This window comes from Rhamphochromis sp. 'chilingali', assembly GCF_963969265.1.
Source record: "Rhamphochromis sp. 'chilingali' genome assembly, chromosome: 8".
In the NCBI taxonomy this organism is placed as follows: Eukaryota; Metazoa; Chordata; class Actinopteri; order Cichliformes; family Cichlidae; genus Rhamphochromis; species Rhamphochromis sp. 'chilingali'.
Window position 1 is genome coordinate 4,832,545 of NC_137935.1, and position 27,305 is coordinate 4,859,849.

The 27,305-nt window shown below is 40.5% G+C and overlaps 1 protein-coding gene across 1 annotated transcript; it reads left to right on the top strand.

Annotated features, from left to right (window-relative positions):
* Positions 1-1,049: 1,049 nt before the first annotated feature.
* On the top strand, positions 1,050-24,045 carry LOC308401142 (cullin-5-like). Its single transcript, XM_080889242.1, has 19 exons — positions 1,050-1,195; positions 3,993-4,102; positions 7,585-7,684; positions 8,295-8,471; positions 9,009-9,150; positions 9,461-9,606; positions 9,789-9,869; positions 11,436-11,529; positions 11,940-12,070; positions 12,487-12,594; positions 13,243-13,307; positions 13,418-13,550; positions 13,643-13,774; positions 14,598-14,721; positions 14,931-15,106; positions 15,963-16,124; positions 17,031-17,149; positions 17,330-17,453; positions 18,427-24,045. The coding sequence occupies exons 1-19, from the start codon at positions 1,172-1,174 to the stop codon at positions 18,619-18,621; spliced, it is 2,343 nt and encodes a 780-aa protein (XP_080745368.1). The 5' UTR covers positions 1,050-1,171; the 3' UTR covers positions 18,622-24,045.
* Positions 24,046-27,305: the final 3,260 nt, after the last annotated feature.

A 27,305-nucleotide genomic window follows, 5' to 3' on the forward strand; every position in this document is an offset into this window, starting at 1 on the left:
AAAAGTCTTGGGGCACTTTTCAGTCAAATAAGGTTTGGGAACATAACATGATTATTTTATTTGTAAAATTTGACAGAGATATCCTGAAGTGCATGTGCAGGTTTAACACCTGCAATCCAGAACAGGCAGATAGCCCATGGCAAAACAAGCCTTCAGGGATATTTGGATAGTCTGTAGCCTTTTTACCCAAATACTCTCTCCATTGAACAGATTTCTGTGTGGATGAACAGTTGGTAGCTTTCAAGGGCAGGTGCAGTTTCAGCAACACATCCCTGCTAAACCGGCCAAGTGTGGCATAAAGATCTGTTGTAAATGTGATGCCAAAACTCCCTTTTTACACAAAAATGATTGAAAACTGTGAGCATGTGAATGTTTGTAATGAAAGCTGATCTCATAGTAAAAAAAATGGTTTGCATATGAATCCAGATCATCCAGTAAAGCACTAGAAATTGTTTCTTTGTTCAGATACAGAAATCACTGCAATAAATAATATTTACTTTAAACCTCTCCACCCGTCAGCTGCAGGAAAAGCAAAAGAATCTCAACAGGGCTGAAAGACTATTTGTGAGTGAACATTCATCCCCACCATCCCAAATAACAGCAAATAAAAAAAGAAACTCTACATCATACAACACATGTACAACATACCATCATATAAACAATACATAACAATTAAATTTCAGATTAAGAATAAAACTCAATGTCAGTTTGGAACAAGATTTAAAATGAGATATAAAAAGCATTCTCCAATATTCAGCATAAGACAGTATAGCATATAAATATTTACCACCTCTAAACTATTTCAATAAAAGGTTATTAATACAATGTCACCCTAAAATAATAATCCTAATCCTTTTCAAAGTCTTTCCAAAAAGTTATACAGCAACCACAAAAGAGATGAGTCAACATTATTATTATTGTTGTTGTTGTTGTTGTTGTTGTTATAAGTCCATGTTATTACACAATTTTATTGTTGCACTTGTTAGGACTAATTGTGACACGTGATCCACGAGAACAAGCCCTCCGCCCCTTCGTGTGTGTGTGTGAAATAAGGTTTCTGGGAAGATTTCACAGTAAAAACGCTCCTTTTGTGCGGGCTGACATTACCTAATGCTGAGCCGGCTCCAGCAGGAGTCTCGCGAGATTCTGCGAGGTGATAAGTTGAAGAAACATGGCGACGTCTAATTTGTTAAAGGTAAGAAGCTCTCGAATATATCGCATTTCCTATGCTTGTGCGCACATTCAGTCTCTCCGTTTCAGTGTGTGTTCACGCCTCTAACGGAGATATGTGCTGTCGGTGCCGTGTTTTGCATAAAAGCGCGCTAATTTTTAAATAAACGGATTAAATGTACAAATAGGTGCGCCTGAAGTCACAGTTGTCACCGCTGTCGTCTGTCCGGTGTTAATATCGGAGTCCGTTTGCCCCGGTATTCGTGTATGGCTCCAGCAGAGCAGAAGCAGAACCGAGCCCGTCTCCTGCGGTTCTTAACTCGAGCCAAACCGTAGCCGTTAGCCGGTCACCTCAAGCCGGCGACGACGAACCGACAGCCGGAGCCAGCTTGAAGCCAGGGAAACACGGTTCGGGGAGAAAATCAACCGACAGGACATCGCGTCAACCCCGCAGCTCAACCGTAAATACGTTTCTTTTGGCCAGGTCTTTATTCTTAATTGGTTTTAGCGATCTAACAGCCGGTAAACCGACACCCTCCCTCTGCAACCGAAACCTGCTAAATCTACAAAAGCCTCCATTAAACATAATGTCTTCCAGCAGCAAACGTTAATAACACACCGGGCTACCTATGACAGAGGCGGTCAGGTCGGTGCTGAACATAATTATCGACAGGCGGCTCCCCTCCCATCTGACCCTTGACCCTAACTGCTGTCACACTGTTGGGAGACTTGATGAGCAAACACACGTGCTGTTTTTCAAGCAGACTTGATCTCTCCAGTGTGTCCCAGTGTGAAGGAGCAGGAGCTCTGCTTTGAGTGCCTCCTAAATCACAGAGCCCCTCACCTTATCCCTGTCCATAAGGCTGAGCTCATACACTCTTCAGGGGAAGCTCATTTCCGGCGTTTGTATCCACAATCTCATTCTTTTGTCACTACCCAGAGCTCATGGCTTTAGGTGGGGGTAGGAGCGTAAATTGGTCAGGTCTGTGTCAGATTATGAGCTCCAGAGGATGAGCAGCATTCTCTCTGCACCACAATTCTCTGATTTTACGGTCCAGAGGTTGTTGAAAAGGCCAAGAGGAAAAATCTTGAGGTCGGGAGCTTTTCCCTCTTTCTAAAACAGCCTGGCTTAAATACAGCGAGCATAGCCCTGCACATTTGAACAGAAATGTGACAAAGTGCTGAAATGTATCAAAGTCCATGAATGTCCTTAAACATTGCAGAGTGCTTAAAATCGAGTCATTCTTCCAAAAACCTTGCTTTGATTGCTTAAATGAAGTGTTAGATGGGCAGATATGAAGAAAGAGTATGAGAAGTGCTCCAGTACTCTAAATCTGTGGTTCCCAAATGATGTAAAACAACCAATATTTTATTATTACTGTGTAAGATGGCATATAAAGTAATGTAACAGTACACAGTCATTTCCCCTGGGGGAGAAAAAAGAGAAAACCTTTGTCATAGGTAGCTCGGTCTGTTTGCATAGTTACTGGATGATGGGGATTATGAGAGTGAGAGACAAACCAGGAAGTCAAAGTGGGTGTAACAGGATCATTTTGTTTTGGGGTTTGTTTTGCGTGTGGCTCAAACCACAGCTAACTACCAGCACCGATCACCCGTCAGCTAAAGAAAGAAAAAAAAATGTTCACAGAGGGCTGGAAAACCATTTGGTGGATGGTTTGAAACTGAGCAAAATGAAATAAATTAGGTGATGACAACAGCCTGCATGCTAGTGGAGGTTCATGCCGACAAACCCAGGTTCATGCTGTTTTCAAATGGCTAAATGTTACCTAATCTTACTAAGATCAAACTGCTGAAGGGAATTCAATTAAATTGATCACAACATACATGAATTAAGACATAATTATAGATCAGAATTTGTCTTTAAAACACACATTGAAGGTTTGTGTCCAAAATGAATGTTAAGTTTTTGGGGGTTTTAACAAATAATTACTACTTTTGAAAAAGAAGCTTTTTTTTATGTTATTAGATTAGAGTGGATCATCTGCTCCTAAAGAATAAGATGATGAAATTTATTATACGTTATAATTATTTATTCCGCTCAAATAAATGGAATGGTGCATAGCTCTTTAAAAGAAAAGACAAAATGCAAGTACAGCTAAGTGGTTGTCTTTTCTCACTCGCTTGGGTTGGTTTCCTCTTATCTGTGTACGTGTAAAAACCGTAATCAGTGAAGCCTTTGTTTTCGTGATATTTAACACATATTTGTCCCCAAAGTCAGGACAGAGTTGGGGCTCAAAGCTTTTCAGTTTGTTAGAAATCCACACAAAGAGCTGAAAGAACTGGTGGCTGTGGTAGTTTTTAAATTAAGAAATGAAACCGAACCTTTCTGTTGCAGTCAGTGGTTCTGTGTGGCTGTTGTTTTTGTGCCATTTTAAATCCCTCTCACCTGAATAAATAAAGGTTAAAGCCTATATTGTTCTGATACATTAAGTCCTCCTTATAGTGTCTCTAAGTTTGCACAGATGTAAATACAGGTGTGTGTTCAAACACTGATTTGAACTTTGCTGTGAGTTTAACAGAAAAAGTTTGAAAACCTCTGCTCTAAAGTCGTCTTTTCCTTCTTCCAGATCTTATATAAATGTGTGCAGCTGAACAGCAAATGTTACCACAGGTGTCACACGAGTGTTTAAAAGTCTTGCTTATGTAAAAATATTAAAAACTTCACTGCAGTGACTGGCCTGTGGTCGTTTGTCTGTATTTGTGTACGTCTGCCTAGTCTTGCTTTCTGTCTTCACGTCTCTGTTCTCATGGCTGTTTTTCTTCTTCCTCCTACTCCCATCCATCCCATGTCTCTCCTGCAGAACAAGGGGTCCCTGCAGTTTGAGGACAAGTGGGATCTGATGCGGCCCATCGTCCTCAAGCTGCTCAGACAGGAAGCTGTCACCAAGCAACAGTGGTTCGACTTGTTCTCGTAAGTGATGCTGTTTTGCTTTGTCCGTTAGTTACACAGCAGCTGCTGACGTTTCTGGAAGCAGCTGCTTTATTAGTTCATTTTCATGCAGGTGTTCTTCAACGGGTGTTGTTATAGTTCTGCAATGCTTTCACAGGTCCTGCAGATCTTTCAAAACTCTTAAAGCTTCTGAATCTATAGAGCACAACAGTGAGATTCTGGAAGTAAAAATCCAGTTCACGTCCTCCACAGGAATTTTGATAATGAGCCATAATGTTGTAACCACGTGAAGTGGACTGAAATATTGTGAAATGCTGCTAGGCGCTCCTGTAGAAAGCACACGTCCATACGATATCAGCTGTTTTAACCCAAAAAAGACATTTTATTTGTAATGTCATGAAGAACTGTTTGACCCACAATTCTAAATTTAAATAACGACTGATTGGTGCAGGTTGCTGTTACCATGGAAATGTTTAAACCAGTGCACGTCGGGTCACTTAGTGAACGCAAAACTTCAGAAACTGCAAGAGCGGTGATTAGTCGGGAATGAAGCTCTGCAGCATATCGGTCCGAGGCTATTTTTACTGCACACACCACGATAATGAAAAGGAATAAACTCAAGAAGGCTGGAAGTCGTTCTCTGTGGAATCTGGGATTTGTAGTCCTTTATGTAATGAGTTGTTCCTTCACAGTTAAAAGTAAGTATGCACATGGTTTTGTACAATTTTTTTTCCCAAATCACATCTTTAATGGTCATGATGCAAATCGGAGCAGGTTGGTTTGTTCAAACTTTAAAAATCTTCTATTTAGGATTTTCCAAAAGGTCAGTGGAGAAAGTAAATGGGGAAATTCACTTCTACATACGGAGCCCTTGAGAAAGTGAGCCGTCACTGTTGTTGCCCTCTGTTCACCTAAAACTAATGTATTAATATCAGTGTTTTAAGATTCATTTATTAGAAGTAGCTCAGTGAACAGTTGCTCCTCGGGACGTAAAGTGGGTGGTAATCAGAAGGCCAGATCAATGTGGTATAAATGCCAGCAGTCCCTTTAAATTCAGCCTTTCTGACATGCGTTAGCTCACCTTTTATGTTATCTCTGTACAGAAATCCTTGTGCTAGATTCCAGACTAACCAGTGTGTTGTGGAAACCTCAGAGAAAACTGTTATTCGTAGTTTAGTTACAGGTAACTCTGATATTTCCTCCCATAAAGCACGAGTGGACAGGCCCACCAACTCTGTCGGTTTCTTGAAGGAGGTACAAGTTCCTTTTGTGTAAACATGGGCATTATATGATTTTTTTTTCCCTTTTGTGAATTAAACAGCTAATTGAGATCTTTACTTACTAATGTGTGCCTGTTTCATGTGTGCATGTGTGGTCATGTTGGTGTTACCCCCAACGGGAGACAATAAAATACTTAACCCTATTTTTTGTTCTGCTAAGTCTGTTAGTCCAGAACATTTCTGACGAGACAGCAAGTTTGCAGCTGATGTAGCCCAAAACATCTCAGAGCAGTTTGTTGTTAGTAATAACAGGGACACCTAACAGCTCACAGAGCTGAACATCTGGAGACTTGTTGTTGGTTTTTCTGTTTTGGTAACTATAAAACTGGTCTTGAATTTAATGCACAGTAGCATTAAACATATCTTACAAAGGCTGAAGATGTGGGAATCCTCAAAGTAGTGTGGAGTTTGTGTTTCCATAACCGCTTCATAGAATAGAAAACAACAAGCAGCTGCAAGTAAAACCCACAAGGACATCAAGGCATCTTTTCACCGGTGCTTTGACCTGTTTGCTCATGAAAATATGATGATTTTGTCTTTAAAATTTGTGTTAAATCATAAAAGGCGTGAAAGTAGCAAGTGCTATTTCAGGAATTAAGAGCTGTATAGAGGATTACATTTATATTTAGTAAAGCACTTGTAACAGCTTTGTTGGAGAATTTCATTTATCTAGCCTTCAGTCTTGTCAAAGATTGCAGAAGATCGTGTGATTCATAGGTTAAAAGCCCTGCAAGCCTTTTTTTTGTGATTTTTGCACTATTTAAACTTGAACTGTGTGGAGGCCAAAAGAGGTGAATAGGAAGTTGGTGACTTGTCATTTGGTATTGAGAAATATGATGAAAATAGCAGAACAGGAACATGGAGAGTTTTACTGCGACTTCTTATCTTATCCAAAGATGTTTAAAGAGAGAGTGGTCCAACAGTTGATGGAAATTTTAGCAAGTTTATAACGTTTCATGTGGAGACAGGAGCTCACAGAGCGTTCATATGTAAGGTGCTTAGTTATAGGTGAGAAGGATTAAATAAACGTGGCGAGCAAGAGAAAGTCCCCAAACTCAGTTATCCAAGAAAACAGCTCAACCCACCATTTGTTGGTGGATCAAACCAGCAAAATGTTGTTTGCTGGTTTGATCCACCAGCAAACATCATTTTCTCCACATCACGCTGGAGTTCCTGGATCCAGAATAATATCTGCATCTGGGCTTATTTGGACTATTCTCTTTTGAACATGAAGGAAACATCTCACAGTTGTTCTTATTTTAATGTGATATGTATTTGTAAAGATATGATGTCAAACCTCCAGATTTTCTTATCTAACCTCATTTCTTAGTGACACAGAGAGCAAAAAAAAATCCTGGATCCAGATCAGGTTCAGGTTTATCACAGTGCAGCAAACTGGGAAGTGAGAAAAAAGAGAAAACCGAAAAAATGGCCTGAACATTTCCAGAACAGCAGGTCCTGTGGTGTGGAGGTGGGGCTTCTTCTAATCAGTTATTATCATCAGTGTTGTGATTGTAACGATTAAAGCCCAGCCTTGGGTTGTCGGGGCAATCTAATGTACTCCTAGTGTCAGTCCAACGCTTGGACTGATGGGAGGGTTGCATCAGGAACAACATCCAGTATAAAATCAGTGCCAAATGAAATATGCAGATCCATCTGCTGTGGTGACCTCGTGGGAAATAAGGGAACTGCCAGAAGTATTTTACTGAGATGTAACTCAATTAAGCACGTAAACAGATTTATTGAACTTAAAAATAATTTTTAAAGTGAATGTCTTTGTATTTTAATTATGATTTAATTGGAAAATAATCATTTGAGCTGAATACAAATGCAGTAGCATTGCAGGGAGTGAATGTTGCACTAAGTTTGAGTAATTTCACAGCCCTGAGCTGCAACACGAGGAGCTTGGATGTTATTACAGAAAGTTATAATAGAAAGGTGTCTAAACACATGTGGACACAGATGTGGTTGCGAGGGTGGTTTTCCACTGTCATTAAGACCTGTGGGTGTTTTGGGTTAAAGTTTTTAGACTCTCTTGGGGGGTTCGGTGTTTGTGTTAAGCACCTGTATTTGCTTTGTCTTTGCACTTTTTACTGTCAGGCAGCTGATGACCTCTGACCTAGAAAGGAGCTTTATGAAGAAGCTTAGATTACTCTAAATTTAAGTTTACATAAAAAAATTTCAGGTCTAAAGCCTCACAGATGTGCTCTTTCTGTCCTCCAGAGATGTTCACGCTGTGTGTCTATGGGATGACAAAGGACCAGCCAAAATCCACCAAGCCCTCAAAGACGACATCCTCGACTTCATCAAACAAGCACAAGCTGTAAGCAGATAAACTCAGATCATGTCAGGAGGATTAGGCGGAGTCATTGTCCAAAGTTGCCCTTTTCCACATGTTGCATACTCGCTCCTGGCATCTTCTCAGAGCTACGAGTACTGTGATTGGTTTAGAGAAGGGACCTGCTTCAGTAGAGTGACCAGGAGCCTCTTTACACTCACTTGCTAACTGTGATTTCCCCACAACATGTCATGAAATCGGTGATGGGGAGCTGGAAGGTTAAATCCTGTTTCAATGTAACCTCATCAGACATTTGGGCTCTCACATCCAGGTCCATTGTTTACAGTATAAAATGCCTCAAGATGACAGTTGTTGTGATTTAGTGCTATATAAATACATTTTGAGAGTTGGGTGGTTTGGTTAGCAAGCTGCATCCATATACTGTACAACTACAGACACAGACATCTGCTAATTAGTACAAAATAAGAGACTAATCAATTATTAGAAGCAAGCATGACCATAAAACGCATGAAAACCACCAGATGTGACCTTTAATTGTCATGCTTACTCTGGAAAGGGACAAACACAGACATGATGAGTGTGTTTGTTTGTTTGTTTGTTTTCTGGTTGATCCATATCACCTCCGTCTTCGCAGCGAGTGCTGAGCCACCAGGACGACACAGCTCTCCTCAAAGCCTACATTGTGGAGTGGAGGAAGTTCTTCACCCAGTGCGACATCCTGCCCAAACCCTTCTGTCAGCTGGAGATCACACTGATGGGAAAACAAGGCAGCAACAAGAAAACCAACATGGAGGACAGCATTGTACGCAAGGTGAGAGGTCAACATATGAGCTGGGGAACCAGAAGCACTAAAGGAAGCAGAAGGGAAACACGGTGGCTGGTGTGGACGGCTGATTGTGAAGAAAAGCTAAAGAAGCAGGAGGGGATTAGATGAAAGAAGACAAAGCCTTTTATGAACTTTATAAAGTCATAAGTGGAAATCGTTAGTAGGGAGGGCAGATATCAAAGTGGAAGAATAGTAAAAGGCAGAAAGGCTGCGAAAGAAGAGGCTCACGCAGAAGAAAACATTGAATTTTAACTGTTATATGTAGACGGTGGAGAGCAGCTAAGGGTCAGTTAGCCTCGAAATCTCGAATCAGTGAACAGCTTAAAACATGACTCATACGATATTTATTTGATCTCTGTGAGGAAGGTCTCGGAAGTGAGGGGGATGCTGTGGGTGAGGGAGTGTGACTCAGCAAGCAGGAGGTTTTGTTAGAAGCGCTTCATAAATAAATTCGGCTTCACTATTCTCAGGTTGCAGGAAACTGATGGTATTATTGTTTAACTCCCTCCTTATTTTTCACAGCTGATGCTGGACACGTGGAACGAGTCGATCTTTTCAAACATTAAGAGTCGCCTGCAGGACAGCGCCATGAAGCTGGTGCACGCCGAGCGGCTGGGCGAGGCCTTTGACTCTCAGCTCGTGATAGGCGTACGAGAGTCATACGGTAAGACAGGGGGGGGCATGTGCTCCATCACTGCTTATCCAATTTGTAAAACCCATGAATGGTGGATGTTCAAATCTGCCTCAGAAGAGAAGATAAAATAATGATAATAAAAGCCAAAAACAATATTTTTGAAATCAAAGTGATAAATTTAGGAAAGATAAGGGAAAAAAATGTAAAAAATATACAGTGAAAATGTCAAGTTATGAGGAAACAAACTGTATTCAGCCTTCAGTAGCCCCAAAATGTCATCATAGTTTATAAAAAATCTTGAAAAATATAAATAAACACTTTCTTACTTCTCTCCCACCAGTCAACCTGTGCTCTAACCCGGAGGACAAGCTGCAGATCTACAGGGATAACTTTGAGAAAGCCTACCTGGACTCTACAGAGAGGTTCTACAGAACTCAGGCGCCGTCCTACCTGCAGCAGAACGGTGTCCAGAACTACATGAAATATGTACGCCACAATAGTACTGATGCATATAAAATGATCCCACTAATGAATACGGAAGTCCACCTTAAAACATTTTGAGGACAGAGCGTAGAATAAAGTTGTGCTCCTGGCTTTGTGCATTAATGAAAGCTTTAGCTGTTTGAACCTAATCTTCATTTTCTGTGTTTCTGTGTGTTTCCTTACAGGCAGATGCGAAGCTGAGGGAGGAGGAGAAGAGAGCGCTTAGATATCTAGAAACACGTCGTGAATGTAACTCTGTTCAAGCAGTAAGTGTCTTTAAGAGGAACAGAAGTTCTTTTACTGTCCTGAACGTGTGTTTCCAAACTGTCCCATCATCTGCTCACGTTATATTCAGTGTACTGATGCAGAACATCATAACCGAGCCTGATTGTGCTCTACACATGACACCGAGGTAGGACAGATAAGATTATTGGCCTGTGGAGAAAGCTCATGTTAATTTCTTTGCCTTCATAATTTATGTATTTCTTGATGTATATAACCAACAAATTAGCAGATTTATATTTTTGATTCTATGATCTAAATCTGCACAATAATTAGTATCGATCCATCCAGCCATCCATTTTTCTAACAGCTTATCCAGTTCACGGTCGAGGGAGGGCTTGAGCTCATCCCAGATGACTTTGGGCTAAAATTATTTCTACTAAGAGCTTCTCAAACTTTTGGGAGGCAGGGACTCCTTACAGCGGGTAAAAAGTTTTCGAAGGGCTGCCTTACGATCCTCATGCTGATAAAACTCTTTACGCTTTAGCTTGGCTGACTTCATTTGCTACCACTCGAAGACACATAACCCGTTTTGGTCTTCCATCGTCATTCTCGATAAAGCCAAACTCAAACATAACCGTCGTCATACTTTCTAATTTTAGCTGGTTTGGCTTGGACTTAAAAATGTGTCCATTGGGCTAATTAGCTCAGGCCCGGGTGATGCACATGTATTTATGTGCCACGACATGTTTCCAGTATATGGCTCGTGGAGCCCTTGGGGTCCAGGCACCCCAATTTGAGAGCCACTGTTATAATGAATAAATGAACATAGTGAATAAGCTAATTAAAGTTTATTCTGCTACCCGCCTGGATGCTGCAGGCATCGCTGCCAGAAAGAGAGACGGCTTTTTTATTTCTGGAGTTCACCTGAAATCAAACGGCTTTCATTTGACTTTAATTGAGTTGTGCTGTCACTGTGTCGACACACCTGAAGGTAGAAGGAGATGCTTTTCTTCATGTTTAAGCTTGTTGAACAGGTGCTTTCATGAAGAAAGGGTTGCCATGGACCCTTTACCCCCTCAGGTTTAATTCTGACTGCAGTAAAAAGCACAGCTGGTGCTGACTCAGCTCCACCTGTTTTCACCATCTTGGTTGCCATGCTGGCTCTTTGCTTCAAACTTCTGTTGTTTGTCACATATTTTGTTGTGGAAAAATGGGGCCTGCTTGGGCTCCTAAATATGTTTTGCAGCCTGCGTATGCTTACTTTAACTCAAAACTTCTGACTGCAAGAAAAAAGAACTTGTTATATCTTGTACACCTACGACTTCACCTGTGAAAGTAACAAGTAGTTGTAACAACAACTTCACCTGTGAAGTCGTGAGGAAACAACCTCAGGTCAGCAGCTCATCACTGAACTTTCTCTCAGTCATCCGTTGGTTGTGTTGAACCCTCCCGTGTGTGCTTTCCTTCATCTGGCCTTTCTTTTAGGGTCACTTCCTGTGTTGGTTTCAGTTTAAACTGAATTTTGGGAGTCTTGTTAAATGTACGTGCTGCCTGTTAATTTATATCTTGTCCTAACGGCAGTCTGTATGTTCTGTGTATCCTCACAGCTGATGGAGTGTTGCGTGAACGCTCTGGTGACCTCGTTCAAAGAGACAATCCTCGCCGAATGTCCAGGAATGATCAAACGCAACGAGACAGTCAGTGAGTACCTCAGCAACGTCGCTGCTGAAGTTAACTCTGTTGATTCGCACTACAAAATATAACATCTGCTGAAAATAGTGGCTTTGAAATTCACTGCTGCATCAGTCAGGGTCGATTTAAAGATAGAAACTGCTTCTGCTCTGGTTTCCTGCATGTAGAGCTGTTTGTTCACCAACCACAGTCAGGGCTCGTGAGCATTTACGACACAAGTTGTTTTTATTAGTAGAAGGATTTATAATTAAATGAACAAGTTCAGCTTACTCTTTAAGTTGGCAAAAATCATTTTGAGGACTTGGATTATGGCAGTCCTCAGCCATCTGGGCTTTCCATGAGCCAGAAAGAGCAGGAAGTTTTAGTTTCATCCCACGTGCTTCTTGTCCAGTGTGTGACGCTGCTTTTCTCTGGAGCAGAGCTGCACCTCATGTTTTCACTGATGGACAAGGTTCCCAACGGGATCGAGCCCATGCTGAAAGACCTGGAGGAGCATATCATCAGTGCTGGACTAGCGGACATGGTGGCTGCTGCAGAGACTATCACTACTGTACGTGCACAAACACACACTTTAGCAACCACGGTCACTCGAGGAAGAATCAGTCAGTTCCTGCAGCTGTTCCCCTCAGAGTCGGCTCAATGTTTTTTATTTAATGAAGCCATGCAAATACATTTAACATAGTTACAGGTGTACGGGTGAAATCTGGCACTTTTAAAGTTGCTCTTTTTCTTTAAGTGCAAGGTTTGGACTCCTTTGTTGTACTCGGGAAACATTCATAGTATGAATAAACCTTGCATGGCTTCATTTAAGTGGGAACCTTTTTGAGATTTGAAATCATTTTTTGTATTTTTTATGGAATGAGCCGTTTGTTGGCATGTTTGAAAGATGAGAGATGAAAGTTAATATTCGAGGTCTGCTCTGACAGCATGCTCAGTCATTTTTAATGTGTGTGTGTGTTTGTCCAGGACTCTGAAAAGTATGTGGAGCAGCTGCTGACTTTGTTTAACCGCTTCAGTAAGCTGGTAAAGGAGGCTTTCCAGGATGACCCACGCTTCCTCACAGCAAGAGATAAGGTCTGTTTTATCTGACTTCCAAAGAAGTCACTCCTTTAAGTTTAAATGTCCAGTGATATTTAAATGAGAATGTGCAGGCCTGTGTATTCCTCACAGGTCAGGGTCAGGTGCAGCGTTTGGGCTGGTATTTTGGTCAAAGTTCATATGAACAGGTTTCACTTTTACAGTGTCGGTGCTACAGCACAGCTTCAGAATAGCAGGAGGGTTCTACACGAATACTCCAGGTTCATAAGAACTTAACTGTAGCTTTATTTATCCAATGTAATCCACCGGGAAGAAAAGTGATCCGGTGTTCACACATGTGGATTCATCGTACTGTCACATCCTGATCTGTGCTGATTCGAGGAGGTTTCTGCTAAAATAAACAGAACATCTTAAATCAGAGCAGCATGGACTACTGGAGGTGGGGGCTGCTGGGATCTCTGTTAGGGTTACAGTAGAAATCAAACATCACATGTTATTTTGTTCAGCTGTTAGCTGGTTTATCAAGGACTTCGGGAATCTTTAGTCTGCTGTGCTTTTGCTAAAACCACTAGTGAAGAAATCAAATTGTTTCAATTTATTGTCTGAAATGGAAAGGCTTTAGGGCTCTTTGGTATTTTAAGAATTGTTTTTCTCATTGCGGTGGTATTTTCTGTTACCTCGCAGGCTTACAAAGCGGTCGTCAATGATGCCACAATCTTCAAACTGGAGCTGCCGATGAAACAGAAAGGGTATGTTTGGCCACTGTGGGTCTTAAATTGCTCGTCGCTGGTTAAAACTGGTCACAGTGTGTGTGTGTGTGTGTGCATAAATGTGTGAATGCATTTCCTTGTTGAATCAGAGTCGGAATGAAGACTCAGCCGGAGTCGAAGTGTCCGGAGCTGCTGGCAAACTACTGTGACATGCTGCTAAGGAAAACCCCGCTCAGCAAGAAACTGACCTCAGAGGAAATTGAGCTCAAACTCAAAGAAGTGGTGAGTCTAATCTCAAAGCATATCAGTCCATTTATGACTTCCCCTTCTCTCGTTCTCTCGCAGATTCATGCTTTTCTCTCCCCTCCTTGCAGCTCTTGGTGCTGAAATACGTCCAGAACAAAGACGTGTTCATGCGTTACCACAAAGCTCATCTGACCAGGCGCCTCATCCTGGACATTTCGGCCGACAGCGAGATTGAAGAGAACATGGTGGAGTGGCTGAGAGTGAGTTCAGCTTTTCTTGAACTTTCAGCAGCAGAGTCATAAAATCGCTACTGATTTCAGCGACATATTAACATATGTATTAATATCGCATTAATATATTAATGCAGCAAAATTCAATTCAGTTTTATTTATACAGCACCAAATCACAACATCAGGCACTTTATATTGTAAGATAGACCCTACAATAATACATACAGACAAAACCCAACAAGCACATGACCCCCTATGAGCGAGCACTTTGGCAACAGTGGGAAGGAAAAACTCCCTTTTAACAGGAAGAAACCCCCGACAGAACCAGGCTCAGGGAGGGGCGGGGCCATCTACTGCGACCGGTTGGGGTGAGAGAAAGAAGACAGGATAAAGACATGCTGTGGAAGAGAGACAGAGATTAATAACAAGTATGATTCAATGCAGAGAGGTCTGTTAACACATAGTGAGTGAAAAGGGTGACTGAAGAAGAAATACTCAGAGCATCATGGGAATCTCCAGCAGCCTACACCTATTGCAGCATAACTAAGGAAGGATTCAGGGTCACCTGATCCAGCCCTAACTATATGCTTTAGTATAAATTAAAGTATTAAGCCAGTTTTAAGTGCTTTTATCATTTCTAGGGTGTCCTGTAAGTGATTTATGTTTTTGTGCTTATGCAAAACATCTGCTCTTCCCGACGCAGAAAAACTGGTTACTTGATAGAGACGAAGGCTTTGGTTCTTTTAAATATTTTATCACATCATGCCATGTGATGTAAATCTGATGTTTAACAATCAAAATACCCGTTTGTCTGATTTTATTGCTTCCTTTGTGTGTCTGTGTGTGGCTGTAGGAAGTGGGAATGCCTGCTGATTATGTGAACAAGCTTGCCAGGATGTTTCAGGACATCAAGGTGTCAGAGGACCTCAATCAGGTCTTCAAAGAGATGCACAAACACAACAAGCTGGCACTGCCAGGTAACACACACACGCACTGTAGCATACAGCGCAACTATTTTTATGCTAACATGCGTTAGCTATGACATATGTCTGCGATATTATGTGTAGCATGGTGCCGCACATGTCTCAAACAGTTAAAGCACATTTTGATTATGACGTGTCACGTATTAAACCGAGCGTAAACGGTTTCTCTTGATTATTCACTTCATCTTTTCCTCTCCGTGCAGCGGACAGCGTGAACATTAAGATCCTGAACGCCGGCGCCTGGTCACGAAGCAGTGAGAAGGTTTTCGTCTCGCTGCCCACAGAGCTGGAGGACCTGATCCCCGAGGTGGAGGACTTCTACAAGAGGAATCACAGCGGTCGGAAGCTCCACTGGCATCACCTCATGTCCAACGGCATTGTGAGTGTGTGGAGTAAAGCAGAGTTCCTGCTGCCATGAAGAGCGGAAAACACGAATCTCCTGGAAACTAAAATCTGAATACATTTTTCTGTTTTTCTCATCTCTTCTTTGTTTATCTGTCATCCATACAAATTTGTTCAAATTTTTTCTGCATGTGCAAAAAACAGGGCATCTTCCTGTCTGTACATTTCAGAATTAAAGCCCTAGAAATATAGCAGTGTGGGAGATTCTGGGAATTTAAATTAAATTAAATTTTTGATTTTTACAAATTAGGAAATAGAAGATTTTTGTTTCTTAACGCCTTCTGTTATGAAGAACGCCTGATATTTGGAGTTAAGGGAACTCTAAATCTTCAATTTTATTATCAAACAGGACTTTTATAAGAAATTTGGATGCAAGAATGTCCATAAACGTAAATAATTGAGAAAAGAACTGGATTAAATAAAAAGAACACAAGTTATTGAAAATATCCTTTTTAAATGATACTCATGTGTGCACACCTGAGCATTTTCTCACGCTCGGGTGATACTCTCTCAGTTTTACTCATATTTTCATGAACTGTTCTCCTTCAGATGTTTGTTATCTCTGTGATCTTTTTTCTGGTCACCTCTGTTTACACTTTCCAGTTTTCAAACAGGGATTCTTTGGGTCATATGGAAAGTTAGAAAAAGAGTTTAACTTGACAGTCTTTTGGAAGTGCTGGTTGAGACTACTGGAGAGTTATTCTGGTGTATTTTTTAGCAACTTTTGTTTACAGCCTGCTGCTGCCCACCTTTCTCTTTAGAAGATATCGGGCTACCAAATCAGCACTGACACTCGCCTTTCCTTCCTTGTCCTTTGGTTCTGCTCTGATCAGATCACCTTTAAAAATGAAGTGGGGCAGTATGACCTGGAGGTGACGACGTTCCAGCTCGCCGTGCTGTTTGCCTGGAATCAGAGACCCAGAGAGCGAATCAGCTTCGAGAACCTCAAACTGGCCACAGAGCTGCCCGACGCAGAGCTACGCCGAACACTCTGGGTCAGACCGAATTTCTCCACTTACAAGTTAGACGAGAAATACAGAGGATTTAAAAGTTACTGAGGTTACATCAATTCTTCGTAACTTGTAGTAGAGATAACGCTGCCTGTATTGCAAAGCCATCCACCCAGTGGAGACGGCAGATGTTTAAACAACACTGTGATTTGGTTAAAACGTGAAAAGACTTCTAAAATAAAAGGGAAGATTGTGTCTAACTTTGTTTGAGAAGTGAAAGGACATCTATTCCTTCTCAACCTTTGGACAACAGGCAGGTTTGAACTCAGAGTCAGCTGTGCTCAGCGCTGTTAGCACTGCCTGTACTACATTTTTATTTTAAGACTCTTAAGATTAAAAATGTCTTTTGCAGCAGTGCCCCGGCAAAGGCAGGCATCGGGTCAACCAGCAGTGGTTACATAGATTAATAATGCATGCAACAACACGGAAGAAGTTTAAACATGTAAGATCATTAATGAAAATACTACATGACATAAAAACATAGTAACAGGTAACTGTCACAGTTATGCCACAAGGGGGCAGTAATGTTCCAGCAGCCATGAAGTAACTGTCTGCAGGTCAGTTAAAATGAGCTTAATGCTGTTTAACCTGAGCAGCTCTTTTAGGTTTGGTTCATTTTGCAACTAATTCCACAGAGAAGGAGCCTGTGAACGCCTGTCTGTACGTCTGCAAGTAAGATGGGAACAGACCAAGAATGGACTTATTAAGCGTACACCAGTAACCAATTCTAGGGAAAGAAAAAAACATCCTAGAATGAAACTTAGCAACAGTTATGCCCACAGAAAATCAGTGGTGATTAAATAAGAGTCAAGCTGTCCTTTAACACGCAGTATTTGTGGCTATGATGATAAAGTTTAACTTCAGGTCTCCTGCTCTCTCCTCACTGTGCAGTCTCTGGTCGCCTTCCCGAAGCTGAAGAGGCAGGTGTTGTCTTACGACCCCCCGGTGAGCTCACCCAAAGACTTCACAGACGGCACGCTCTTCTACGTCAACCAGGAGTTCTCTCTCATGTAGGTCTTGGCATTTATACAAATCTTAACCTCGGGAAATGATGTGGACATGTTTAAATGTTTCATTGTTATTATAATCCACTCATGTACGGAGTAACTAAAGCTCTCCTCTATATCACCGCTGTGTAAGTCCCAATATTCAGATACTGATCTGTGTCTAAATGTTGACATTTTTCTCAGTAAAAACTCCAAAGTTCAGAAGCGGGGAAAGATCAATTTGATTGGCCGTCTGCAGCTGACCACAGAGCGAATGAGAGAAGAGGAGAATGAAGGAATCGTTCAGCTCAGAATACTGAGAACTCAGGTACGGGAACACTCCACCCGCACAGACTGTGTGCAGCCTTGATGGCTGCAGGACAGAGATGCTTCAACTCTGCTGCTTCTGTTCAGCTCATCTGGGGCATGAGCAGGTTACGGCTCGACAACAGTGCTGGGTGTTGCCGTTATCACATCACATTTTTCATTAATGTAAAGCACAGTCAGGCTTTACTAAATTCACTAATTTCATTACAGTTATACTGATGTCATTACCTGCATTACAAAAGTTGTTCAGTTATCTGGAAGCTGGGCAAGAAAAAAATGAAACAATTTCTTTTCTTCTTCATGTTTTTCACTTGCACTACAATCAGCTGATTTCAGTTTGTATGTGGGAGGAAGAAAATTGTGACGTGGTACAGCTTTGAGGAGCGGAGATATAAACATTACTTTTATTTTTATTGAATGAAAAAAAACACAACTTCAGCAAACATCTGCACAGCCAGCATGCTAACGCCAAGCTAGCCAGGAACCCGTTAAGATGTCGTTAAGGTTGAGTGCACTCTGACCTCAGCACTGCAGCCACAGCCTCCGTTTCTACCTGTTTCTACCTACCTTTGTATTCACACGTAAATACTACAAGAAAGTTCGTATGTGTGTCCTCAGTAGTTATCTATGTGGGATTTGTGTTTGTTTATGTGACCGTGCGTTTCAGGACATTTTACAGAGTAATGATAAGGCAATGTAACGGTAAATGTAAATGACTTCATCAGACAGTTAGCACGAGGGTCCATGTGGACGTCTTCATGCCTGTGTGCAGACGCGTCCGTAGAGAATTTACGCCACAATTCACCAAATGCCCATGTGCCTACGAGGCAGACTTCAAAGAGTTAACAACAGGTTAATAACAGGAGCAGAGTATAATCCAGGCTTAAATCAGTACGACCCTCTAAATGAAATGTCGTCCATCCCTGGTCTACACAGCTGTAAAGTTCTAACATTTCCTTTTCTTTCCTCTCCAGGAGGCCATCATCCAAATCATGAAGATGAGGAAGCGGATCAGCAACGCCCAGCTGCAGACGGAGCTGGTGGAGATCCTGAAGAACATGTTTCTGCCTCAGAAAAAGATGATAAAAGAGCAGATCGAGTGGCTCATCGAGCACAAATACATAAAGAGGGACGAGGCGGACATCAACACCTTCATCTACATGGCCTAGGCAGCGAGGACGGAGTGTGTGTTTTGCTGTTTTTTACGACTGGCCTGCATCTGGCGCTTTAAAACCTGCGAGATGAGACAAACAAGGACTTAAAGGATGTGTTTGAAGAAGGAGAAGAGGGCTGGGAGCGCGCTGAAGGACACGGAAAAGCCTTTTTAACAAAAGTGTGGCTATTGTTTGTGTTTGTGAGACACCAGTGTGTTACCGGAGTGTCATTTCAAGCCGTAGCGTTGAGTCATCTGGCCGTGTGTTTGTCCCTGCTGCCCTCTAGTGTCTGCTCAGAGGAGAGGAACGGCGGCGTGCGCCGTCCGCCAGCAGCTCAGAAGAAGAAAAAATAGTGATGTTATTGAATACTTCCTGCCTTACTTTCATCAGCAGTGGACTTCGGAGAAGGAGGTGGAGAAGGAGTGAGGGCAGAAAAGGAGAACAAAGCTGATATCAGTCCTTTGCTTTCACTTCATGCGACGGCTGCCATGTTAGCCGCAGCCATTCAGCATCCCTCCTGTCCTACACTGATCTAATACTCGAAGAGGGAATGCAGAGTGAAAGCTGCCATCGAGGAGGAGAGAGACAAGTTCAAACTACCGAGGAGTATTTTGCCAAATCGTGTGTGTGTGTGTGTGTGTTTGAGTGCATGGTGTGTATCTGATCTTTTAGTTGTGCGTGTTTGTATGTGTGTGTGCACTTTCAACAGCATGCTGCTCTATAATTTTTTTTCCCCCTTCAGTGGAGAATCTGTCACACTTTGGTTGTTTCAGAAAGGGTTGGGAATTTAAATGCTGGTATTCAGATTTTTTTTGTGATCCCCTGACCGGGCTGCAGGTGACGTCATCTTTGCAGAGCCTCAAGAACAAAACGAGAAAGTGTAACTGCCCCAGTGTGTGAGGTCTGGACTGTGCACGCACTCAGATGGAAGTTCAGTGTCTAAATTTTTACCTCATTCATTCTAAGAGTGTCTCTGTTTGTTTTTTTGTTTTTTTTGTTTTTTGCACAGTTAGAGAAAACCACACAGCTGCTCTGTTGCTTTTACTTAAGGTTTGAATGAGCTGCTGGTGTTTGGACCTTTTTCCAAAGCAGAACACTGTCTGAGTTTGTGTGATGTGTGCGCACCCTTTTGTTCTTCCTCTCTGCCTGAACTCTCAGAAACCTACAAATCACCTTCAGCCCATAAACCTTCATAGTGTTTGAAGCAAAGCAACAATTTAGTCCCTTTAAAGCAACTCTCACGATTCTGCAGCCATAACTTTAGTTCCGTTATCACCGGGACATAAAAACTATTTAGAATTGTCAGTTTGTCTCTGAATCACAAAAGCCTTTAAAAGATTGGTGACTGCCTCAAAACAAGCTGAACTTATTCTACACACTTGGTCCAGAGCAACAACACGATTGTTTCTCATCACACCAGAGCTCTGAATTTGCTCCATGCTAATGGAGTTGGAGTAAATGATGAAAAAGTGAAAACGTTTCCCTTTTTATTACCATAATGAGGACCTAGAAACACCTGCCACCACACAGTGAAGCTCCAAACGTTTAGGGGGAATTAAATAAAACAAAATCACAGGATGTGTCAGGGGGTCGAACCAAAACAATTTTTAGAGATGAAAGTTGTAAAATTGCAAAGGAAAATATGCAGATGTGCTGTACAGCAGATCCATTACACTTTATATACTTATCATAAATCTGGCACAGGACGACACCTTAAAGAAAAAAGACAACTATGAACTTCCTGTTCAGGCTAATGTGCTATTTCCCTATGTTAAAGAATTCAGCGACCTTTGGGAGGTGACCGCGCACTGCAGTAAACACCATGTTACATACAGTAAAGGCACAGAGGCTGTTTTATCATATTTAACCAAAATCTTAGCATTTTCCATACAATCTATAAACATTTGATAAGCTTATACTCACATAAGGCCAACTTAAATCGAGGAAATGTGTTGAGGATAAACAATAATCCAGTGTCTGATTGGTGCAGGGCACCAAAAATTCCACTAAACGGGAAACAACCCTCTAAAAGTAACGAGTTCTTCTTCTGCTCTTTCTCACCTGATTGTCATTTGGTGCTGTAGCCTCTGCAACATCTTCAAAATGAGTGTGAAAATGTATTTTGTCAGCTGACCGGTCAGTGAATGCGAGATCAGCTGCAGTGAATTATAGAGAATAAAAAGCTGCTGAGGTAAATATGGAGAACCAATCAGTGCCCCCCACCCCTCACAATCAGCAGATGTTGTTTCTGTAAAATTACTTTAGGGAATTTAATGAAGACGTGTGTCAAACTTTACATCACACTATGTCTGCAACTCACTTAGGGGTGAGTTGCAGACCCTTAAAGTACACAGGGTTGAGTGGAAGATTGAACTTTTTAATTTATTAATTTCCAGCATTTTTCAGCCCTCATAACTCCAGATTAACTTCACTCCACGTGTCATCACCTTAACAGAGTTTTAGTTTCCATGATTTTTGGACACGGAATTATAATAATGTAAATAATGTGTTAGTCCCCGCATTGAAATTACTCCTCTGCATTTTAATGTCTATAATTCTGAGTAACAGAACCAGGTTTTGGTATCCTGGAGAAAAAGTGCGTTTTGGGTAAACCTTCAGTAGTCATCTCACCATGAGGGATAGGTGGAGGATCAGACCATGCTATGGCATGAAAAGGTTTCATTTTTAGCTATGTTTTGATGCCAAGCTCACCTTCCAGAGGTGATCCCTTCATATTAAAAAAACGTGGCTGATTTTTATCAGTTGCACTGGGAATCTTTTTGCTCTTGTTGAACTGAGAATCAAATCCTGTGAGCAGTGAGGAAAAAGAAAGACGACTGTGAATGTGTGGGGTTGTTTTTTGTTTGTTTGTTTTTTAATATTTATTCTGTATTTATGAGGAATGTTACTTTTTGTCCATTTTTTTTTTTCTTGCCTTGTTTTTGCAAACACGTCTGTTGCCGTTGCAGTACTGACTTAAACAGTACTGACTTAAACAGTACTGACTTACTGACGCTCTCTCCTCTGTTTTAGCCTGCAAAAAAAAAACTGTTAGTCTAATTTATTTCACTTTCCACATAAAGATTTATCTGCAATTTTGTCAAAATGCTGAAGCCGCTTTTAAGTTTGTTACTGCGACACATTGATGTTGAGAATAATCCATTTTACACACTGACGTGCAAAAAAAACCATTTTAAAAAACGCTGGAGTTTTCGGATTATTGTGAACTCTTCTGAATGCAGTGAGGCCGTCTGCCTCAGGTTTCACCTGAGATGAAACTAACTCCACATGTCAGTCGCATTATATGCAGTTTTATTCTCTATGCACAGGCCTGGCTCACTTAGTTGTTGTTTTTTGTTTGTTTTTTGCAGATGATACCCTGTTGTATTTTTAAACACATTTGAGGACACTGAGGGACTTTAATGAGTTCTTTCTTTGTGTGATCTGTGAGGAAAAACACTCATTTAATTATATTCAGTCTCATCTGTCTCTGTGTTAGTCAGTAGGGGGTTTCCTCCTCTGGTTTTCTGAAGAGAAAAATCTATCCCAAAACTCTTAAGTCTCAGTGCTGGGCTGCTTTATTCTTATTTTCTGTCAGAGTTGAGGAGTTAAACAGTTAAACCTGCAGTAATCTGTCACACAAAGCACAGAGACGTACAGCAGAACTGGCACAAAATCCCAAATATGGTGCACCATCTAACCTCTTATTCCGCTTGTTCCGGTGGTTTTAGAGGTTTGGTTTGCCTATAAAGATCTAAAAAAGAAGAATTGCTCCACGACTATCAGGTGAGCATGCATGATCCCCGTCTCTTAGGATAGTTAAAACCTCTGAGAATCTAATCTGTGTGTCTCGTACTGTGCATGTGTTAAGCTGCTTTACCCTGCTTACAGGTTATCTGCAACCTGCTTTGCAACCCACCAATACTCAATCTCCTTTTTTTGTTTTTAAACTGCTGTTTCAGATTTATTCAGTTTCAGATCCACAGTCATAGGTGACATCACTAGCTGGGTTTATTTATAGGCGTAAATCCTCAAATGCACATACAGCTAACTGGATGAAATGGATCAATAACTGGACCCAGCACACTAAATATTTTTGGGGTGGGTCCTTCCTTTGTTTATTCGATGGTTGGTGCTCAGAAATGATAACTTGTGAAAAACTAAGAAATTCAAGTTTGTTAATCTGTAGTTGGAGGGGGGAAATGTCACCAGTGAGATTACAGAAGGGCATCAAGGTACAAAGCTGGATTTGTACTTACAAACCTCCAAAAATGTTTCAGGCACTGAAACAAAACTTTCAGCTTTGAATCTGCCATTTAATTATTTTTTTTCTCTTTTGTTTTTCTCAGACTTCACCTCACTGTTGATAGAAATTATCCTACTGATGCTGAGCTCATAGCCGGGCTAGTGGTTGTCTTCAAAGTTTAAGACTGAAATAACAACCATCCATCCATTTTCTTCTGTTTATCCTTGTCAGGGTCACAGGGTAGCGCACATAAGTGCTCTATCCTGTGACCCCAGCTTGATTCATTCATATAAGCACTTTTATTCTGTGCTTTCTTAAGCATAGTTTTCATTCATCATCCCATGGATGTATTGGAGAGTAGCTTGGGGTTGGTATCCTGCCCAAGGATATTTGGTATCTAGACTGGAGCAGCCAGGGAACCAACAACTTTACAATTATAAGATGACCTGCTCTACTTCCTGACATACAAATCTAAATCTTCTAAATTTAGCTCAGGCATTCATGAATCCAGATGATGTTTGTAATCTTCTCACTTGTTCTGAAGTTTATACGTTTTAACTCATAATGAGAGGTATGTGCAACAACCAATCCGTCAGATGTATTTGTGGCTTCCAGAGGTTGGGTTACTGTAACTCTGATGTCCTTTCTATTCAGCCCTCACAGAAAATTGTACAAATCCTTTTTGGTGTTTGTGGGTTTTTGTCCTGTTAATTTTTGACATCAGCTTTATTTGTTAATGTTTGCAAGGTTTGCTGCTATAGTAACAACAACAGACGAGCTCAGTCTCACTCACTCGTTGCTTACTTGACAACTTTGGGTTTGAATTCAAAGAAAGTTAAGGCATCCTTCCCTGTGTGGCCACACTTTGAGAAATTTAGAATTCGTTTTCTAATCACTTTAATGCTTTTTGTTTAATATGTCAGTTATGTAGAACTGAACACCTCCAGTTTAACTGAATTTCCATCAGCTTCAGCTCTGCTTTGTATTAAGTGCTAGTTTTCAACTATTACCATGTAAACAGACTGAACTCAGAGGGTAAGCATACCTGTTGCCTGTCAGACTACTGGCTGAACCCGAGCCTCACTTGAATTGTTTATACAGGCTGACAAACTTGAATTTCTTCAGAGGTTTTTCAGTTTCACTGCATCATTTCACAAGCTGTCAGTCTTCAATAAAGGGAACCTTTTATTCTTCTCACTGTATGTCATATACATGTACTGTTAGAAGCTATTTTACTGGCTAAAATGACAGAGTAGTGTCATTTATGACCCCATTATTTAGCTTAAGGTTTCTCTCCTGATCTTTTAGGAGACTATAAACTTTGCATCAGTACCAGATATTATAATAGAAACTCATGAAATGGACAGACTTGTTTTAAATGGCTCTGTCTGTGTTTATCGTACCTATACTGTTTCCCTATCTATGACGTATTCTAAGATATGTCTTAGAACTGAAGAAGCTTCTCTGATGAGGGGTGGAACATCTTCAAGAAAATTAAAACAAAATCCAAGCTCCTTAGAGTACCATGACCTGGATAACTGGGAACCTACAGACATTTTATAATATTCTTAGTCATTTGTTTATTCATTAGTTTTTGATCATTTTTGTGCAAAAAGGAGTCGACTGGACTCATTCCTACATCAGCTGAGCTGTCAGTTTGGGCATTAAATGTCTGTCTCAGGGCTTCTGCAGCAGTAAATCTTTGCATTATAGCTGTGTTAGCCATGGTTCACTACAAAACATCACAATGATTCATTCCCACTTTTAAGCACAACACAGGGATTAGAAATGGGAATTTACCCGTAATGTCTAAAAACATAAATATATTTCCTCACAACTTTCCATGATCTTTACCACACAGGTGGGCAGATTATCTTACAGAAAACTATGAAAGGTTTTCAAAGAAGGAAACTGACAAATTGTTGGGGAAACATTTTTAAGATTAAAAAAAACACAGCAGTAAATATAAGTATTTAGTTGAGGTCATAAAAATTGGATGGAAGCAGATTGTTTTGAGTATGAAGGGAAAGACTGAACGAAAAAAAAATAAGAATGATTTCGATCTTCGAGTCATGCAAAGCTACTCTATCAGAACCCAATCATCAAAATATGGAAATAAGCATAAGTGGACGCCTTTAAACTTCCGTAACTTCCAAAGCTAATTCACTCTCTCCAAAAACAAGCTGTTCAGAATGTGAAATTTAAATAAAGAGAATCCCATCATTTCAGTTTGTATCTTTATTTAAACAAAAACAATACAAAGACAACATATCAAATCTTTTTTAATAAACCTTAGATTTTATTTCAGCAACATGTTCCACAAAAGTCAAACCCAACTGCAGAAACATCCCACAGCTCGTTAAATGTATTAATGACATGATTCCCAAAGAAAATGAGGGTTTAAAAAGTAAATATGAGGAAGCTTTCACCACTGTGAAAGGATGTGTGAGTAGAGTTTCAAAGTTTTTCTCAATGTAAAATTTCTTTTTCCAACTAAAAACAAGGGTGTCACCACCTGTGTGATCTCATTTTATGCCCCTCCCCTTTTTTAAAGATATATTGTCTGATTTTTGCATTTTACTCTCGTTTGAAACATTTGGATTAACCACAGCTGAAGTTAAAAGACTGAGTGATTCTTTTCTTTTTCTTTTGGTTGTCTCATGTGAAAACCCGGCCTGCACTGCACAGAAGTCAGATTTTACTGTAGCCTTGTGTGACGACAACACTTGAACTAAACACAATCAGCCACAGCCTGAAAACCAGCTGAATGTTTGCTATGACATCAAGGAAGGACTTTAAAAGTGTGTGTTGGCAATAAAAGAAAAAAATCAAAGTGGGATGAGAGTGCTTCTTTTGAGTACTGCTTTGTTTTTGCTTGTTTTAAATATTTTTTTTAAAGTTGAACAATTTATTTACTGGCAAAATAAAGACAAATGTTTTCTTCCTACTTCCAGTTGCTGTAAAATTTAATGCATTTAAAGAAATTACTTGAGCTTATTGCTTCAAAAAAACAACCCAAATGACCTCAATTTAACACGAGTGGGTTATACTCGGGTGTTTATTTATCAAGAAGATAAATTACAAGGACTTGATGTAGTTTGCAGACTTATTCTGCAGTTCAATTTCCTGAATTTCCTGGAGGAACCCACCCGAGGGATTAATAAAGTTTCATCTAATCTAATCTTACTTCATATTAAGTTAATTAAGAAAATGGTAAATAAACAAATGCAATGTCACAGTGAATGACCTCGATTTTTTTATTTAAGTTTTTTTTTAAAATAAATCTATGAGAATTTATGCTGAATATTTACATTTTAAGAGATGGTGTATGGGCCACAATCATGTGCTCCATACACCACACAGTTACAGGAACACTGGGTTTATTAATGTTCCAACAACCCTCAGTATAAACACTAACTCTGAGTTAATAAACACTACACAAGTCTCAGGTCAAATGGTCTTTTGCTTACTAAACCTTTAAAAACAAAGACTAGAGACCAGCAGGGGGTCATATAATGACACCTGTTATATGCATATGTTTCTACTAAACTATATTTTGCACGTAGATTATACTTTTTATCCATAACATTTATTTTTAAACTTGTTATTTTGCAGATAAATTGTGTTATTAAAGGACAAGCTCTCACTGCAGGATTATCTGTGGATCAGCTGCCTCTATCCTGTCCATCCTGCTCACTCCCAACAAACATCAACTCCTCTGTCTTTGGCCTCACCTCCTGTCTCCAAACCATACATCACAGCAGGTTATGAGAGCTTCTCTTTTACTCTCGCTATCACTACCTTTCTGTCATAAATCACGTCACCCCTGACACCCGTCTACACCCAGTGCATCTAGCCTGCATCTCCTCTCCACATCTCCTGTGCACTGTCCATGACAGAGATTTTTTTTTTCATTTTACTTTTTTATTTGTAATTTCACTAGAATTAACCTACCTCAATGTTTCGTTTTAGTTAACTAGGATAACCTTCCTTGTCGTTAACTCAGAGTGATGGACGAGTTTTTGAACTGTGAACAGCTAAAATTAAATAAAAAGTTCAGAGGAAACTCTATTTTAGAAAAATAGCTGACAGAGATTTTACAGTTTTGTATAAATGTTAAAAATATTTTAAACTTTATTACACCCTGCCTCTCGCCCTATGACAGCTGGGATGAATGGATGCATGGACATGAGTACATGTGAGCATGTGAGCCAAAAATAAGGGACTATTTCTTTAAGAACTAAAACGATATATTCGGCTCTTCGGGGTGTACATTACAACCATCAGATGTTGTCGTTTGGATAACTGTTGCCTAAGACCATATATCCTTCTTGTAAATGAGGTTAAATGTCGTGTTTTATAAACATCCATTCTTAAAAAAGAGCGTTCGCGCACATTTCTCTGAAGAGGGAAACGCTAATTTCGTTTTGCACCCCCATAAAGCGGTGGTATC

What these genes read in the sequence shown, in the direction of transcription:
- LOC308401142 (XM_080889242.1), top strand. Translation starts at nt 1,172, where the DNA reads ATGGCGACGTCTAATTTGTTAAAG. An exon ending in AGCTCAAACTCAAAGAAGTG is followed by an intron (nt 13,551 to 13,642) that starts GTGAGTCTAATC and finishes CCCTCCTTGCAG; the next exon opens with CTCTTGGTGCTGAAATACGT. An exon ending in AGCTACGCCGAACACTCTGG is followed by an intron (nt 16,125 to 17,030) that starts GTCAGACCGAAT and finishes CTCACTGTGCAG; the next exon opens with TCTCTGGTCGCCTTCCCGAA.